The sequence below is a fragment of the Triturus cristatus genome, chromosome 4_2 (assembly GCF_964204655.1).
Source record: "Triturus cristatus chromosome 4_2, aTriCri1.1, whole genome shotgun sequence".
NCBI classification, from domain to species: domain Eukaryota; kingdom Metazoa; phylum Chordata; class Amphibia; order Caudata; family Salamandridae; genus Triturus; species Triturus cristatus.
The window spans coordinates 846,031,482-846,051,480 of NC_140586.1; the positions used below are offsets into that span (position 1 = coordinate 846,031,482).

The 19,999-nt window shown below is 46.3% G+C and overlaps 1 protein-coding gene across 1 annotated transcript in view; it reads right to left on the reverse strand.

Annotated features, from left to right (window-relative positions):
* Nucleotides 1–3,610: 3,610 nt before the first annotated feature.
* TESK2 (testis associated actin remodelling kinase 2) overlaps nucleotides 3,611–19,999 on the reverse strand; it is a 566,234-nt gene continuing 549,845 nt past the window's right edge. The window contains exon 12 of the mRNA XM_085602833.1: nucleotides 3,611–11,369. Within this exon, the coding sequence (XP_085458959.1) occupies nucleotides 10,360–11,369 (1,010 nt within the window). The 3' untranslated portion in view covers nucleotides 3,611–10,359. The remainder of the gene's footprint in view (nucleotides 11,370–19,999) is intronic.

Below are 19,999 nucleotides of genomic sequence, written 5' to 3' on the forward strand. Positions count from 1 at the left end.
TGCAGAGCAACATACTAAACACTCCTTTCAACGGGGAAACGCTATTCGGGGCAACAGTGGACCAACAGCTCACCCAGCTGAAGAAAGAGAACGAGACGGCGAGGTCCATGGGGGCCCTACAGTTCAGGGGGATGAGAAGAGGCACTCCAACTAGGAGACCCTACGGTAGAGGAGGTAACCAGCAGGGAGCGTCGCACCAGACGTTCCAGCAAGGACAGCAGGGTGACAGTCACAGCCAGCAAGGTCAGCAAAAACAAAACTGGCAGTACCAGCCTCAGGGACAGTCCTTTCGCGGGAGGGGAAACGGACGTGGCCAAAGGAGACGAGGGGGTGACCAACCCTCATCTAAGTGACTCAGGGGTGAAGCGCAATGCAAAAACAACGGGGGGGGGGGGCGGGGGGACGAGACCCGATCGCCTACGAGCATCCAACACCGGTAGGCGGAGGACTGGGACTCTACCTACAGGAATGGCAACGTATAACCACAGACAAGTGGATACTGAACGTCATGCAACACGGTTACTGCGTGGACTTGGAGGAAACGCCTCCAAACAGAAAACCAACAAGAAGGCAATGCTCAGGTCAAGAGCTTGCTCAACTCAGAGAGGAAACACTGAAGCTGCTCGAAAAGAGAGCCATCGAGCCAGTGCCTTACAAGGAAAGGAACAAAGGGGTCTACTCGAACTACTTCGTGGTACCGAAAGTAGACGAAATCTCAGACCCATCCTGGACCTGCGTACCTAAACAAATTCATCAGAACACAGAAGTTCAAAATGACATCACTACAGGAGGTGCTGCCCCAAATAAGGGACGGAGACTTCATGTCCACCGTGGATCTCAAAGATGCCTACCTGCACATCCCAATAAACAGAAGGCACAAAAGTCTTTTAAGATGCAGCATCAACCAGGATCATTACCAATTCACGACCCTGGCCTTCGGCCTGAAATCAGCACCAAGGGTATTCACGAAATGCCTGTCGGCAGTCGCAGCATACCTATGAAGGAAGGGGATTCATGTGTACCCTTACCTAGACGACTGGCTGATCAAAGCAAAAACCTACGAGAAGTGCGAGAAACACGCAGCACTGGTGACAAAGACACTGACGAACCTGGGGTTCTCGATACACTGGGGGAAGTCATCAATGAAGCCAGAACAGGTGAAGATTTTCCTGGGAGCAAAGATCAACACCATAAACAGAACGGTCGTGCCCAGCGACAGGAGAGCAGCAGCCCTACTGAAGGAGACGCGCCTCTACCAGAAGGGGCGTGTTCTGACAGTGAGAACAGTGAGCAAGATCATGGGGATGATGGCGTCATGTACCCACCTGGTCCCAAATGTACGACTTCACATGAGACCATTCCAAGAATGGCTACAACAGCAATGGTCACAAGCAAGCGGAAGTTGGGAAGATCTAGTGGTTGTTACGCACGCAGTGCAGGAAGAGATAACTTGGTGGAACAGGGACAACATAACTACAGGAAAAAGCCTGGCACCACCAAACACAACTGTGACCATCACCACGGACGCATCTCAAGGGGGATGGGGAGCACACATGGACAAACTCAGAGTGAGGGGTCTGTGGGCTCCGGCAGATGCGGTCAGACATATCAATTACCTGGAATTGAAGACTGTCCTGCTAGCCCTGAAGGCATTCCAGAAGCACCTGTACAACCAGAGAGTGTTGATTCAAACGGACAACACCACAACCATGTTATATATCAACAAACAGGGTGGGACGCAGTCGTTCCCCCTTTCCACTCTGGCACAGGAAATTTGGAGATGGGCCATACCTCTCAAGATAGACCTGCTGGCAATTCACCTACCAGGGAAGGACAATGTGGAGGCAGACTGGCTAAGCAGGCAGACCTCGGCTTCACACGAGTGGGAGCTCAATGGGCACGAAACGCAGAAACTTTTCCAGAAATGGGGGACTCCCACAATAGACCTGTTTGCAACACGCCAGAATGCAAAATGCCAAAGCTTCGCGTCCAGGCAACCAGATCAGCAATCCCAAGGGAATGCCCTATGGGTAAGCTGGTCAAGGACATTTGCCTACGCTTTTCCGCCGATACCACTGATACACAGGGTGCTCGACAAGTGCAGAACCAGCAACATGACACTGATCCTGGTGGCACCACAGTGGGCAAGGCAGACTTGGTTCTCCCAAATTCTAGAAATGGCTCAAGGCTATCCCCACAGATTCACGAGAAGAAAGGACCTGCTCTCCAAGAACGACGGAGAAGTTCTACATCCAGAACCAGAGAGCCTCAGCCTGGCGGCATGGCTCCTGAAGACTTAGAGTTTGCGGACCTTAGATTGCCTCCAAGCACTATACGAGTGCTGCGAGAGACTAACTACACGCAAATGCTATAGTGCGAAATGGAAAAGATTTACAATATGGTGCAGGAAAAATGGGCTGCAAAATAAAATGACAAAGGACTCAACACTGCCGAGATACCTCACGCACCTTCTGAAAAGTAACCTATGCTCGACCTCCACCTCCCTAAGGGTACACCTAGCGGCGATAGTAGCCTACACAAGAGGGGAGAAAGGTGGAAGTTTCTTTACGTCGCAGGTAGTAAAGAGATTCATGGAAGGAGCGAAAAGAATCACGCCACCTAAGAGGTTGCCGCCGCCGGCATGGAACCTCAACGTAGTCCTAACGGAGCTTATGAAGGCACCGTTTGAACCCATCCACAAGGCCTCAATGCAAATGTTGACTATGAAAACGGCATTTCTGGTAGCCATAACCTCGCTACGCAGGGTGAGCGAGCTGCAAGCACTAACGCTACAAGAGCCCTACATACAGATACACAAGGATAGGGTTGTCCTGAGAACGGACCCGCACTTCATGCCTAAAGTCGCGTCGGCGTTCCATATGAACCAGAGTATTCAGATACAGAGTTTCTTTCAAAACCCAACTTCGAACGCAGTAAAGGCGCTACACACTCTAGACGCTAGAAGAGCAGTGATGCACTACATTGAGAGGACCAAGGTGCACAGAAAAACTAAGCAGCTCTTTGTGTTCTTTGCAACCAGTTTCAAGGGTAGACCAGTGACAAAGGGCACCATTGCTAGATGGATTGCACTGACTATACAGTTTTGCCACAAACAGGCAGGACAGGAGCTAACGGAGGGGCCTCAAGCTCACTCCACAAGGAAGAAGGGGGCAACCATTGCCATTCTGGAAAAAAACACGCCCATTCAGGACATATGCCTGGCGGCAACATGGGCTTCAGTGCACACGTTCACCAAGCACTACTGCGTGGACATACAGATGAACAAGGAAGCACAAGTAGGACAGAAGGTGCTTCAACACATTCAACGACCAACGCTCATCTACCACCCAGCCGCCACAAAGATAACAAACCGCTTCAAAGTCTATGCACAGCATAGTGAATGCAGAAAGATTCACGCTGCAAAACGAATAGTTTCGTACCTGTCGGTGTGGTTTTGCAGCTTGAAGATCTTTCTGGATTCACTAGCGAACCCACCCACCTCCGCCAGGAAGATGGCGCCCCAAAGGTGGGACTTCCGCAGGAAGCACGACGACGTCACGAGAGGTGCACCAAATGGTGGGACGTCGACGCCCACCTGGGCTACAAAAAAAAAAAAAAAAACAAAGGAAAGACTACGAATCCGGACCCAACCACCAGATCGCGGAATAATGCACAGCATAGTGAATCCAGAAAGATCTTCAAGCTGCAAAACTACACCGACAGGTAAGAAACTATTCGTTACCAGGATCACTGCCATTTAATAATCCTCTAGTAGACATTTGCTGCACAATACTTTGACACGTGCCATGTGCTTGCTTTCTTAAAGTAGATGTAGTGTCAGGAAAGCCATAAGCCTGGGCAGATCATGAGGATTGGACCAGGTGCAGCTCCTACACAAAATAAGCCACTTTAATCAAGCTACGAAGGAGATGCTGATATTATGAAACAAAATTCAAGAAAGCACTTGCATGAATTCTGTCTTGAAAAGATTCCGATACAGAATCTGCCAATAAAGAGCCAAAAACACCATGAGCAGATTTCTGCGATTCAAGATGTGTCACCTAGTCTCTAAAAATCACGCCTTTATTCACATGTGGACCAGAAATTATGTTACAAGATTGACTTGCTAACTTGAACAAAGACGTTCTGCTAAGACTAATTTGAAGTCTCACCTGCATGCATGTTTTGTCAAGACAGTGTGGCATTATATGGGTAACACTCCGCCACGCAAGATGACATTTCCAAGGGTATATTTTGGCATGATTCTAAATAATTTTGATAAGATGTGGAACACCCCTGTTTTTCTCACCTTTCAGTGACATTGTTGATTAATCTTTGATTGCAGGTTTCAAAAGCACTGGCAATGTTCTGTAAGTCACCAGTGAATTAATGCTTCTGGTGCTGCCGGCAACCACAGGAATGCGGCTGACAATTCCTGCCAATAATACTGAGATGACCTTGCATACTCCCGAGGATCACAAATCGGTGCCTACAAGCGCCAGAAAGGTAAAAATTGAAAAATCTGCCTTAGGCAGCAATGATTTGGGAATCACTCAAATTGTGTGGCCACAAACATGAAATGAACCACTACACGCAACTACAATTATAGAATCACTCACTTCAGCTAAACCCACGCATGGAATCTCCCATTCTATGCAATGTTAATAGGGGCTCGCCCCACTCTAAATATTCATAATTAGGCCAGCGCCCATTCCTGGCCACTATAACTAGGAAATCCCCCTCTTGAGGTAACCCCAATTAGGGAATACACCACTTCGAGAATCTTAGGTGATTCCAGTTAGGTTAGTCCTGGGTTTAGCAACCATAAATCAGGAATCGGCTGTATAAAGTAATTTCACAGCTCTAAACCCTTCTTTTAGGTAATGTTTGAATTTAATCTTGCGGTTGTAAAACTCCAGATTGGTGATGAAAACCAGAGCAAGATCACTATGGCCAGGAGAAGAAAGAGTAGAAACAAATGGTCAGCCACTGCAATCTGTTAGGAAAGTAGTTCATTTCCAAGTAGCACATTGGCGTGATTTAGAATCTGAGTTATTCAGGAATGAGAGATAAAAAGAAAAGAAGCATTCATTTACAAACAAAAATAAATAAAAACATCAGTAATATTTAAAATCACAATTTTCATTTTGAGCTTTAAAATCAAGGGCACAAAATAAAAAACAAGCATTGCAACAACAAACAGAGCAGACAATGTGTTCCTATCAGCCTCAAGCGGAGATTAACACACTGGCGATGACTCCAGCCTCTTCTCACTAATTTAATGCAAACGCTCACAGGAGTTTGAGACTTCAAGAGCAGTGCCAGATGCCGGCTCTCAAAACTTTGTCTTCACCATAGAATGAGAATGAAGAGCAACATCTATTGCATTACTAGGTTTAGTTTGGGGAGAAGGAAATCGAGAAGTTGTGCAATACAGACCTGGCAGGCTTTAGGCCACCAATTATCCATGTGACAGTGATTACGGAAAAAGCCCCAGCATGCTTTACTCCTTCCCTCCCGTTACCGAACGGATGGTTCCTCGTGTATTTGTCAGATGTGCATTGTGCTTAAAAAGGTGCTATGTTATTGCTAATGGATAATGTCCTTTTGTTAAGAACCTCGTGCCTTACAGTTATCCATCGCATGATTATTGCATCACTGCTTCCTTGCATTGCTCACACAAAGCTGATTTCAAGCCGGAGTTGAATTCACACCTCTCTAACCCCCCCCTAAATCATACCTGCCCCGAAAACAGACATCCATCTGTTAACTTGAAAATGCTGATAAAAACGTACAGAACCTTCTGTAGCAGTAACTCCAGAGAAGAGTATGGGAAGACAGGGTATAAAAAATGTATACTGGTGTAACATCGAACTTGCTGTGCGAAGGTCATAAAAACAAAATTTCAGAATAGTACTAATGTGATGAGCCTCAAAGAACCTAAATATTGAGCACGAGCCTAGTACTGAAGTCAGGAGGTATATCCGTGGACACCCACAAAATGCACACAGCTGTGGCACAGACCTGCAAGAAGATCTTCCAGTTCTGCCAACAGAGTGACTCGCACTGAAAATAGTCCCAAGCAGAACCTGTGAAGGTTTACATATGTGCGAGTAACGTACCTATGCAGCTAAACAAGCCAGCCACTTTAATATACATGTGCAGTTAATGAACCCTACAATAGAACAGTCAAGGTAAAGAACTCTCACCTGGATCTACAGGGTAGGACATTACATCAAACACCTGTGCAGAAAAGGAGGCATAAATAAAGGCGATCCCTTTAGTGGAATTGCAGTGGTACCAAAATTCACTTTTTTGGGTTGGCCAACACTTATTTGAGCACTGAATAAGGGGTGAAAGTTATTTTGGACCATGAAAGAAAGGAGAGCTCCAAGCAGGACGTGGGCAGTTGCGTGAAGTGTCCCAAGCTATTCCTGCGCAGGGAGGGAAGGTGAGCTCTGAACCATATCTGCAAGGGAAATTACAGTAGGCATATGCTAGACCCATACTAGTAGGTGAAGTGATCCCAAGGCTATACCTGGCAGTGAGGTAAAGGGAGCCACGTAAGGGGATTCCTAGCTACACCTAGAAGGGGAAGAGCAGCTCCAACCTGTAACTGAACCAGTAAGTAGGCACACGATACGAGTGTATTGGTAGCGCTGAAAGACTCAGTACAGAAGAAGAAAAATTCCTCCTACACAGATTAACATTGAACCAGGTGAAGGCTTCAGGTAAATTATGGGGCAAAATAAAGTTAAGAACTTTAAGAAGCGCATGCTATTGATGGCAAAGGAGGACATCTTGCTGGGTCAAAAGAAACAAATTTGGTAGGACAGGTCCAGCAGCCAGAAGGAATTCATACTCCAAGTGCGGTCTGTTTTACCGTACACTGTTTTCCTACATTCTACAACAAAGCATGTTTAACTAACAACCTAAGCAGAAATGGAAGCAAAAGAGGTTCAGAGTTACTCCCTAGTGTTAGATGCCACCATATCAGGACTCTTGGAGAAAGACATGCTAAATCTCACCAGAAATGTTAAACGAACTTCAAAGGGCAATGCAAGTTTCCCCTTTCAAAACTGTTAGGCGATCTAAAAAAAAAAAAAAAAAAAAAAGGGAAAAAGCCGATATGGGTTTTTAGATGTTCCATTACAGAGAAGGGCTTCCAGTTCAAAATACTACCTGAAACCATAGCCACAATGAGACACCAATGACCAGTTCTTGATTCAAATATAACATTGTCTTATTCATTTCAGCAGATGCCCAGAAACTCGTATGTTAATGTCTGGATCCAGTAGAAGCCATGTAAACGGACAAATGGAGTTTAGACCTTGGACAGAACCTCAGAGGCTGAGTTGTGTTTTAGAGAACGGAGTCATTTCACCAATTCCATCCTCATCTAATATTTTGAGACACACCCTTGATGAAAAAATTGTGCAGTGAAGGAGGATCCACAGGTCACCCCTCGAAAGGGACGAGCTAAAGAGATAACCCACACTGTATTCCAGGTCCACTGAAAGCACAAACCAATTTTTCAGTACTTAAGACAACTGAGGCAGTGGTCTATACAGTGAAGTGCTTAGAAACACAGAGTTCGGTCAAGTGAGGTAGAAAGCACTCCATTCCCCAGATTTCACAGATGACAATCTGATAGACCACAAGCACCCTAACTCTTTTGGGCACTACCGTCCAGGTGACACTCCTAGTAGCTGTGTACAAAGTCACCCAGTGGGCAGGAACAGCAGCAAACAGCAGCTTCTAAAGATGTTTTGCCTCAGCACCAGCTATGAAAAGTGGCCGGAAAGCAGTTTGTAAGCCAACTGAAATATTTGTACTTGGAGTAAAAATGCTGCTTTACAGAGGCAGATGTGGAACAGTATTTTCCTATCAGCCACACAACCAGAGTGACCTTACAGTGGAAGGCAGTGCCTTACTGTAAACTGGAGCTTTCATAGAACCAGAGTTTTATTGACCTCCGACAACCATGAGCTCTTTCACTGTCAAGAAAAAGGATTAACCAAAAAGGCAGGGAGGACCATTTCTTCTATTATTGAACCTAAAAATGGAAGCTAATCAAAGGGAAATTTCAGTGCCCTAATATGGAATCTGTGGATATGTAATCAAACGATACATAATAAAACTGTCACAGGCCAAACAGTCTTTTTTCAAATTATTTTTTTTAAATAACCACATCGCAGGAGTGGATACCAATGCGATGTGGAAAACTTAGTCTTACTTTTTGAAGCACTGAATCCGGTTCCCAAGTCGAGGTACAATAAAGGGACTGAAACAGTAAGAATTCTTCGGGCATCTGTTGGCATCACCATTTTATGTTAAAGGGCAATTCAAATTTACAGTAGAAAACTGTAATGCAAAGCGCCTTATTGTGAATAAATCAAATTTCTACTTTGTTACTAGTGGCAGACTTAAAGATGTCCAGCCTGCAAATACAATTTATGAAATGTTGTACCTTAAGGCAAATGATAAGCCCAAAATGAACATTTGTGTTGGATTAATGTGAAAAGGGGGTAAATTGGCAGGTTGCGATGCAGCCAGAATGGGTGAAATGAAGTATACCGCCTAAAGATCTGACAGGTCTTCTCTAGGTTGAAACAACTAAAGGTAGGTTGTTCTGTGAGGTTCAGGCATGCTGAAAGTCAATCTACCATTTCTCCTTTTGTTGCTTTAAATCAGCCCAAATATTTCTAGGCATCATGGCGGTCAGAGATGTCGGACTGTAGATAGGACAAGTGAGGAAGCGAGGGCCAGAGGTTCTGCCAGGGAGATTCTCTGATACTACTGGTTGAACTACACCACCTGCACCAATCTGAAGGCAGCAACAGTACAAACTTCTCATGCACCTGTGTCACCCAAAGGCTGTGTCAAACGTGCAAAGTGGTAGCTCTGATAAAACCAGACCTTAATGAGACAACTTGGAGCCCAAAACATATCTTTCTAAGTAGTGTGTTTAAAAGTAAAGGAGTTGTCCTTTATTTAAATAAAAAAACATAAAAGCTGAATTAAAAACAAAGTTAAAGAAATGGAGGCAAGGAGCTGGTAGGCTTAAGGGAGGCATTTGATAGTGACATCCTGACGCTCCATTCAAAGTCAGGGGTAAGTTTAGTCTGTGTTCGGGAGCATGAAAGCTGAAACAATTCAGCACCTTCCATGCTCAACCCTCCCATGGCACGATCATTGATGAAAAAGGATGAGGTTGCAAAAATAACCAACAAACCGTCTGCAACAACTTCATACCCGATTCATCACCCAAGACAACAATCCCTATGGAGTAACTGATCAACATACGTGTGTGCAAGATTCTCTGTTCAGCAATTCCAAGCTGAATGAACCCCCTAATTGTGGATGGGAATGCATTGCACACACCAGCTCACCAAAGCTAGCAGAAGCTGCATGTGAAAGGTAAATGTGCCAATCTGTGGCTCCGCTGCATGGCGACCAGGCTGGATAGCATAAAAGAGGAAGACTATGGTGAAAACAGACAGCAGGATAACTCGTATGTCGCAGGGAAGGCAGGAAAGAACAGGGTAAAAATGCAGCAGCATGCATGGGTATTACGAAAATATATCCTTTCCCCTTTTCTATACTTTTTGCTTTTCTGCACTCTGAAATAGAACTCTGCTTTTAAACATACACCTAATCAGCAGAGAGGGAAGAAGAGTTTTTTAAACTGCCCAATTACAAAGAGTTTGTGAGCCTGGCAGTGCCTTCCTGTTACTCCAAACACAGGCTGCATTGTCCAGTTAAGTCTGCTCAGTATGGATGTGGTACTACCAAGGACAATGGGATATTTGTCCCACTATTGCAAAGGCATGTGATGCATTCAGAAGCACCAACGAAGGGGGAATTAACTTGGAGCAAGTCAGGCAGACAAATCCTATGCAGGTTGTTTGCAAACGCAGACTGAGCTTGGGCACAAACACAAATAAACAGTTAAAATCATAGGTCACATCTACATCAAACCACAATGTTCAACCTTCCACAGGGATGCACTGGAACCCACAACAGAGCTTCAGCTTAGGTTGCTGGGAAATTCACTAGTGAAACAAGATTTCTTAGAGTACGAACGCTCAACAAGTGAATCCTACTAACATCGTAAACCAAAGACGACAAAGTTGCCAGTCACCTATTGCAATCCTTCTGGTGCTATTTGTACAACTGGTGTGAGAGGGAATACTTTAAAAGGAAAACAAAACACATATCTTCTCGCATTAGGGAGTTCAAAATCAAAATGGCAGGTGCTTGTTCAATTTCACAGCTACTTTCCATTATCCACCGATTAGCAATTGGTAGAGAATGATTTTGTGAAACTGTTTTGAAATGCAATATCACCCGTTCTACTTAAATGTCACATTTTGATGACGCATCAGAAGTCGCTGTCGAAAGACAAGGAGACTGAAACACAGAGTTGCTTCTTGAGCCGTCTTGTGAATAATCCAGGGCTAACCCTGCATCCCCGATTTTAGAGGAACCACCAGAACCTACACAAGAATTTGACAATGTGCAATACGTGTTCTTCTGAGCTTCATCATCTACCTCCATCTCCTCCATGCAGTTCTCAGACCCTCCCAAGGAATTCTCCCCTTCGTCGTGGAATGAATTCTGGGACAACACCTGCATATAGTGGACAGTATCCGTTGAAGCAGGTGTTGGACTAAAGTTCAACTGCTGGTCTGCAGGTGGTGATCTGCTTTGACAAAATCCATTCTCTCCCACAAAGACAGGACCAGTTGAACATTCCATATCCTCCACACACTGAAAAGGTGACGCTCCTCTTGTTGACAAAGGCTGAAATGGCGGTATTTCTGGAACCCCATACTTAATATTACAAAGTAGTTTCTGACGGCAATCAGCACTCAGTTGCACAGGGTCACATTTGCCAACAGTTGTAGACAGAGTGTCTAAAGGGACGTACTCTTTGTGCAGAAGTTCTGGCGACACTGGAAGTGACCGACAATGTCGCCCGTGGAAAAAAGAGAAATCCTGCCAGTCTGAGTTGTAGAGTTGCCGGAGCTGTCCTTGTGGGAACGGCGCTGTACAGTCACCGGCTTCTGGGGAATGCAGGTCAAAAACCAGGGAGATGACAGACTTACTGGGCATGTCATAAAACTTGATTTTGCCTCCTTTTAGGTCCTCCCTGGCACTGAAAGGGTTGACTTTGCGAGCTGTGCCTTTGTTGGGAGTGTAGTAAGGATCCTTCACGTTGACTTTGCGGACAGGTTTGCGTGCAAAGATGTCGGACTGACTACGGGACAGACAGATGGTCCGACGTGGCCTTGGAGACTTGGGTGGTATCTTGTTTTCCTGCAGTTCTATAGGGCTCACTCGTTTCAGTACTTTCTCATTGGGGCCTACAGGAGAGAAGAAAAAATAAAGAACATTTGTAGCAGTGCAAAAAAAAGAAACAGAATATTGGCTGTACTCTATATTTAGACACAAAATAAAGAATTACATTCCTATGGGATGGAGTGAATTATAAATAAACTTGAGTGCATCACTGTTAGATAATGTATGAAAACGTAAACCAGAAGGTCTGCTGTCCTAGACATATGCCAATGAAGCATTAAGCTCTGCTGTCTAAAATAGGTTTGAAAAAGGGTAAACTCTACTTCCTAAGGCATACATCAATGAAATGGATAGCACAGATTGTTATGGAAGTTAATGGAGACTAATAGGCAAAACTATGCTATGTGAAGTATCCACCAGTGAATAAAGAGGACTCAAAAATGCATTTCACTTATTTCTGAATTTCATGCTTATTGCGTTCAGAGGAAAAGTGTTACTGTTTCCAGGAAACAAAAGCTCCTTCAAACAAATGTATCTTTTCTGCCTACTATGGGTATAACAAGGTGTCACACTTGTTCAAGGTGTGCGTGTGCTGCTCAACACAAATGTCTGGACTGCAGAAACATTTTAGAGAAATCATATCTACGATTCAAAAAGTTGATTACTGTCAGACTATCTCCCATACTTTCCAGCAGGTTTCACTGAAACTATTTAGACATCACACACCAAAAGTTCTCTTACAGCTTAGGCCACCAACATGCTGAGAAGCCATGATATGCAGTGTAAGGAAATGTGTCTTTTTGCACGATCATCTCCAAAGCTTGGGACTGATGCTTCTGGTTTTTCGACTCAGACTGGACTGAGGCCTGCTAACCAGACCTCTGTGCCAGTGTTCAAAACCTTTTACAAATTATACATTGAATTGGCCACCACCAATTGTCATAAGTTGGCTTACTTATGGGTCCCTAATATAGATTGTATAAAAGGTACCTGGGGCATGTAAGTTAAAGTGTCGACCCAGGGCTGCAGCACCGATTGTGCCACCCTGAGTGTGACAAAGTACCACATGGCTTTACAGCCTGCCACTGCAGCCTGGAAGAGCAGTTAACAGCTAGTTCGACTTTTAAACGTATGGCAAAGCCCTAACCTACCTTACTGGTATATGTAAGCCCCCCCCCCCAAGGAAGGCCTTATTTCTTATGTCCTAACAGTAAAAGCCTCCCATTTTCATTTTCTCTGTGGAAAGGCTAGTAGCCCCACCGACAAGTACAGAGTTACAGGCGGCCATCTCAGCCCTGCTAACTTCTGAATGGGAATACTAAAGTTGATGCTTGTCAAGTACATCATGACAAACCCAATTTAATGCCCAAGTCGAATTAGATGTAACTTTTAAGGAAAATAAGTTTTAGAAAGTAGCCACTCTGTTGCACAGTTAATCCAGTGGCCATTCACAAATGCAGGCCGCCAGACAGCCTTCTGCCCTCCTGGGGAGGAGTATGAACGATTCACAAGTACAGGAATGAAAGAGGCGTGCTGCAGAGAGGTGTTACCGCACCCTCGCAGGAAGCCACACAGGGTGTTGGTCCAAAAGGTGAACTTCAAAGGACAAGCCGCCTTTGCTTGGCAAATGGCAAACACACTCAAGAAGGGATGCTCTGGTAGGTGGGCTGGCGGCGGGAACAGAGAGGGGAAATCGGTTGCCAAACTGTTTTTCCTGTGGGCGTGCGACCCACTGGTAGCCATACCTCTAGAGCGGGCTACCAAGCTCCACACCAAGAGAAGGCGGCCAGACATCTTGGGAGTGGGTAGAATAGTGCTCTCTGAGATAGCCAGATGCCGTATATAGCCAGAAGTCATCATAACATGGGAGGGAGCCTGACAGCCCATTGGCTAGTGACTTCATCCCCCAAGGGCACTTTCTGGGCATAAATATGGCACTCCTGGCTTCCAAGACCTAAGGGCACACCTGGACTGGAGAGAGCACCAAAAAAGGCCTGCCCTGCTGACACCAGGAACTAGCAAGAGAGGCTGCACCAAATGCTTGACTTCACCTGCTGCTTCTTGGGCTAGAAAAGAGGAATGTGCCCGTGTTGCTTGGCTCATGGAAAAGATACTGCAGGGCTCCAGAAAGAAAACCTGAACTTCAAGAGTCAGTCGAGTCAGCTGACTCCCCGTCTCAGCACCAGGGCCATAAAAGCTAAAGTAGCCTGTTCTGGCAAGTCAGTGGTCACTTTCATTGAATTGGTGCGGACTGCTGACATGCAGTGGAGAAGATCAATCCTTGATGCTAAAACGTAGCACCAGAGTCTGTCGGACTCAGAAGAGTCAGAGTGCAGATTGGTCACCAAAAACAGACTAGTTCTCACCAAATGAAAATGCTGGACCTGTGACTTGAGACCAGTAACCCAGTCATAAATAAACTTTTGCTGAACTAAAGAAGTTTGAGTGACGTCACCTTGTAGCCAAAATAATCCCACCTGGTCTGTGGACAGCCGAACGCCCCAGGAAGACACTTGTCGACCACACAGCACCCAGAGCATCTTGCAGCATCCTATATCCTCAGTATTAGGACCACTCTATTGAAGTATGTGGAGGTCCATGCATAAAGTGTGGAACTGGTCTTGAGACTGCTTTGGTGACCAGGTAACTGTCCAAACACTCTTAATTGCCCCCCTTAGCATCTTCCTGTCAGAGTTGGTCACCCAGTCAGGGTCAGAGTAGTCAAACACTTTTAGAAAGCTTCCAATCTGTACACTTACCAATACGTGTTTATGCTTTGAACTAAAAAGCTGAGATTTAAGTTATACTTAAAAATCTGTATCTCCGGAAGGTATCACTATTGTAGAACAAGTTACTTACCTTCGGTAATTATATAGCTGTAAGAAACAGATTAGTTCTAGATTCTTTACCTAAGAATATTCCCCAGGCGTCAGACTGTGTCCGGAAAGGTTTTAGTCAGCAGTACCACTGCGCGTCGGTAGGTGGCGTCCGTCGACTCCGTGTCAGTCGTCGGCGTCGTGGTCACCGGGAGGTTACTTTGACGCCACCCTGCCGCGCTGACGTCAGTTCTGTACACGACTTTCCGCGCCAGGAACGCAGAGCCATGCAAGACACTGACCACTGGTGCACAAAACTAGGGCCCTGAAAGGATGTCCTTAACTTTAGAAATCAGTTTGCAGAACGTGGAAGATGGGTGGGGAGGTATGAAATCTATAACTAACCTATGTTTCTTAAAGATATATTGTTAACGAAGGTAAGCAACTTGTTCATCTGAAAGAAAGTTATAGATTCCTTACCTTAGAATAGATACCCCAGCAATACGAACCCCGAAAATTGGTCTGCGAACCAAGATCACACCACAAAGATCTGGAGAAGAGGACGGCCAAAAAAGCTGTCTCTCCAGACTGGACTGTCCAGGTAGTAGTGTTTCGTGAACGTGTGCAGCGATGCCCACGTAGCTGCTTGACAGATGTCATTCAGAGGGACTCCTCGTCCCAAAGCTGTAGTGGCAGCCGTCGCCCTGGTGGAATGGGGGCGTAGCCCCACTGAAGGCAACTTTTTAGCCAGAGAATAACATGCTTTAATACACAAAACGACCCACCTAGAGATGGTCCGCTTGTGTACGGCCCGACCTTTCTTGGCACCCACATAGCCAACAAAGAGCTGGTAATCCACCCGGAACTGTTTTGTGCGATCCAGACAGAAAGAAAGCGCACGTTTTAGGTCTTTCCCTCTTTAGAAGGATGCAGAGGCAGGAAGAAGGTGGGCAAAGTGATGGTTTGCCCGATGTGAAAGGTGACCACTTTGGGAAGAAAGGATGGAAGAGTTCTTAGGACAACCTTGTCCGGATGTACAGCCAGAAGAGGAGGCTTGGATGAAAGAGCCTGGAACTCACTCACTCTTCTGGCAGATGTGATGGCTACCAAGAATGCAGCCTTAAGACTCATAGAGGACACTTGTGAAGCAGCTCAAAGGGAGCGCACATCAAATATGTCAAGAACAAATTCAAGTCCCACTGAGGCATCACAAGGGGAATAGGAGGAAAGAGATGAGTGATGCCTTTTAAGAAACTATTTACAACCGGGGACTTGGAGAGAAGGCTGATCAGGAAGCCTTAGTAAAGCAGAAATGGCCGAAAGCAAGAGAACCTCAGAAAGAGGGCCAGAAAGGCGATCCACAGCCTTTGCTGTGGCACCATGCCACAAAGTTGTTCCATCGGCAGGCGTATACCGTCTTAGTGGAGGGACGCCTGGCTGCCAAGATTACATCACAGACTTCGGGAGGCAAGTCAAATTACGTCAACTGTCGCCGCTCAATCTCCACGCAAGGAGGTGGAGGCTGGACAGGTTCGGGTGGAGGACCGTCCCCTGCTGCTGCGACAGAAGATCTTCCCGAAGAGGCAGTCTGATCGGAGGATCGATGGCCATGTTCAGCAGCTTCGTGCCCAGTCTGGGGCAACAAGAATGACTTGAGACCGGTCGCGCCTGATCTTCTTCAGCACTCTGGGTAGAAGTGGTATAGGCAGAAAGCCGTATAGAAGACTGCAACTCCACTAGTGACGAAAAGCGTCGCCTAGCAAGTGTCACCTTGTAAATTCCAATGCGCAGAATTGCTGACATTGCAGTTTCTCTTTGGTGGGGAATAGATCTAACCAAGGCTCTCCTCATGGCAGAAAGACCTTGCACCACCTCAGAGTGAAGACGCCATTTGTGATCCATCATGCACCTGCGGCTGAGTTTGTCCGCGATGGCGAGAACCTGCTAGATGTTAAACCACAAAGGGATATGCCCGATGCTCCAAACATGTAAAAGGTGCAGGGCCTGCTTACATAGGGTCCACGACTCCGCCAGTGCTCTTGCCCGTGAACACCTGCAATACTCTTTCCCGGACAGCGGGAAGGAATGCCTTCAGTGCAAGACCCATCACCCGAAGCTCCAGAAGGTTGAGGTGGAGCTCGGACTCTGGGGGAGACCAGAGGCATTGATCTCCACCTCTCCCATGTGGCCACCCCATCCCAGAAGGGATGCGTCCGTCACCACTGTGTGATCTGGTTGGGGAAGGGAGAGGGATCTGCCGTTGACCCAATCCTAGTGCATAAGCCACCACTGCAATTGTCGTGCAGTGCCATCCGAGATCTGGACGCAATCGGACAGATTCCCCTGATGCTGCGCCCACCGGAACTTCAGGTCCCACTGCAGAGCCCGCATATGCCACCTGTCATGATCGACCAGCAGGATGCAGGAGGCCATGAGGCCCAGCAGCCTCAGGGTCATCCTGACCGAAACCCGGAATAGAGGCTGAAAGATTAGAATCATAGCCTGAATATCCCAGACTCGCTGTTCGGGAGGATAAACCCGAAACTGCATCGTGTCCAGAACCGCTCCGATGAAAAGGACCTTCTGAGAGGGAATCAGGTGCGACTTCGGCACGTTGATGGAGAACACCAGCAAGTGCAGGTGGTCGGCCGTAGTCTGGAGGTGGGAGACTACTGCCTGGGCCAGACTTCAACAACCAGTCGTCGAGATAGGGGAAGACTGGAACCCCTGACCTGCGCAGATGAGCTGCGACCAACGCCATCACTTTTGTTAACACCTGAGGGGTGCTGGTGGGGTCAAAGGGGAGCACGGTACACTGAAAGTGCTTGTGGCCTACTGTGAACCGCAGGTAACGCCGGAGGGCCGGCAGGACAAGGATGTGAAAATAAGCGTCCTGCAAGTCCAACGCTACCAACCAGCCTCCATGGTCGAGGGCAGACAATAACTGAGCAAGCGTCAACATTCTGCAGAACCAACCTGTCCGACCTGATGGTGCGCCAGTGGGGGAGGGGATGGTGGATCCTGCCGCCCACGGGAGTTTGGTGGCCCTGGAAGGTCGGACTAGGAGGGTTTGGAGGCTGATGCAGAGGGGGCTGAGGTGGACTGGCCTGCTTGCTGGCCCCCAAAACCACGCCGGTGGTTCCCACGTCCCCGGCCGAGACATAGTGGGGCACCCCTTCCATAGCCACAATAGGCAGACTGCGCAGGGCGGTTGGTGGAGAGGCCCAAAGAATTGGCCGTAGCTCGAGAGTCCTTACAGCGCTCCAGCGCGTTGTCTGCCTTATCACCGAAAAGGCGTCGGCCATCAAAGGGCATGTCCATAAGAGTGGATTGGACATCCCCGGAAAACCCAGTCGAACGCAACCAGGGGTAGCGCAGAAGGGCTACTGACGTTGCAATCGTTCTGCCCAGTGCGTCGGCGGTATCCAGCCCACAGCGGATAGTAAACTTTTCTGCATCTTTCCCCTTGGTGACAACCGCTCTCTCCGGATATGCACTTGCAGGCGTGGAAAAAGAAAGAACTGACGTCAGCGCGCGAGGGTGGCATCTAAGTAACCTCTGCGATGTCATCCTGGCGACCACGACGCCAATGACGTACGCGGAGTCGACCAACGCCACCTACTGACACAGGTGTACTGCTGACGAAAAGCTTTCCGGATCCAGTCTGACACCTGGGTACTCTAAGGTAAGGAATCTGTAACTAACTGTTTCTTTCAGGTATTTGATATATCGTGGCATCCAAAGGAGTACTTATCAGAGAGATTGCAGCTGATACAACACATGGCTGCATGCCTCATATGAGGCCTTCTGCCTTGAGTGGCAATTTCTCACCCTCTCTCTTCACTGCCTTGGCTTCTAGTGCCAAAGTGATCTATTTTACAGATCTGTCACAAAGCCTGTGACGACACTGCTCCCAAATATCTTTAGAATCTGTTCACTAATTACTCACAGGTTAGATGCATGTGATTGGCTTCTGCCAATCTCTTACGTGCACCCAATGCTAAAAAGGTCAGAATTGGAGGAAGTTCCTCAACAAACAAACTCTCTGCCACAAGAAATTAGCACTCAGTCATAACTAGTTTAGACAACCTCTAAAAACCTGTTTTTTTGATAAGCTGTATCTTCTTCCTGGTATGCATCCGCTTTCTGGCGCTTAGGAAACTTGCTCAAGAGCAATAGGGTCATTATAAACCAAACGTTCATTCACATTTAATGTAATGATCACCAACTGGCAAATTTCTACGTTGGCAAAGGCCACTATTGGCTTTTTTTTTTTTTAAATGGCGGTGAGGAACACGTTATGCATAGTTTCTTCTCCTCTTATTGTGGTCATCCATCCTCCAAATTCATGTAATGTCTGACGTTTTGGGCCAAAGTGCCAGAGCACTTGTTTTGCCCCGCATAACATGTTAGATTTGAAGCTTGGGTGCATGCAAAACCAGACTGCACCTAGACCTCATCAACCAATCCGCTGTCGTCAAGTCAAACTACACCATGGAAAAAGGATTGGCAGTTGAGTCCTTTGTAGACAGAGAAATTGACACTTATGGAGGTGGACGATAGCAGAGAACATTTTAAAATCCGTTCCAAAATACTTAAGGCTTTTTGAAAATCCTTCATAAAAGGTTTGACGAAGACCCTTCAGAAATGGTTGACGAAGATGCTTCAGACCTGCCTGACATAACCAGATGCCAGCTCTAGAGTTACCATGCCAACCGAATGTAAAAGATACCTAGAGATGCCTTAGTAACCCCTTTGTACAGGATGCGCCGAAGCACATTGTGCCGGAATCCTAACCACATGACAAAATGTGACAAGTACATCATTTCTGGTTTTATCACAAAGGGCTAACCACTAAAATAAGGGTGGGGGTAAAAAAACGAAACAAATGTTTTATTGTTTTTATCAAATCTAATTGATTAAAATAACTTCTCCAACTCAAATAGAGGTTTTGCCAAATGTTACACTTCAGTAAAGAGCTGTAAGCAATGCACTGTGACAATTTTGAAATGTAAAAGTAATGCAAGTAACTAGCTGACCAAATTATTTTTTAGTAGTGTTGACACAACAGGAAGTCAGAGAACAAAGCAGCATTGAATGCTCAAGCATAGGTTTCACTAATACGGAAACGTGCAAGTGTGTTATAAGGGGGCATTGAACAACAGATAATTCACAAGTCTTCATACTTGCATGAAGGAAGAAGATCACAAGCAATATAGTTTGTGTATTAAGCTACATCCTCATTAATCACACAATCTCATTGTGCCTAAAGATTTCTATGTCCACGTATCGGATTTGTATAGGTCAGGTTTGAAGAAGGTCTCAAGGAGTGCAGGATCCTGCCTTTACTTTTAACTGCAGGTCTTGTGTTGGTTAGGAAGGATTAACACTGTCCCACTGTGGCCAGAAGAACACTGCGGTGATATTCTGAATCCGATTGCCTGGTGAAATGTAATACAGCTCGCCAATTCCAGAAAGGGCCCAGGATCCCAAATATGTGTATGGAGATTGCTAAGAGCAGAAACCTAGGGTGTGCAATGTTCTCACAAACATTGGCCTTCATCAAGCAACAGGTTCTGAAATACCAGTTCTGTTTGAAAATGGCAACGTACAGCTGATTTAGCAGCTACTTTTCTAGATACATAACTTAACATCCATATTTTGGCAAGTACAGGCACACAAATCAAATTAACGTGGCAGAGCTGTGCAACCTCCCATCTATCCCAGCACTGCAGCTACAGATAGGATTTGACTGGGACAGAAAATAGGCCCGGGCACCACCCAGTGCATCAAATACATAAAACAGTTGCCCACGTTTTCAAATTGAGGCAGTTTTTAACCTGTGAAGACATGCAGTATGGGTGTTTTGCAAGATACGG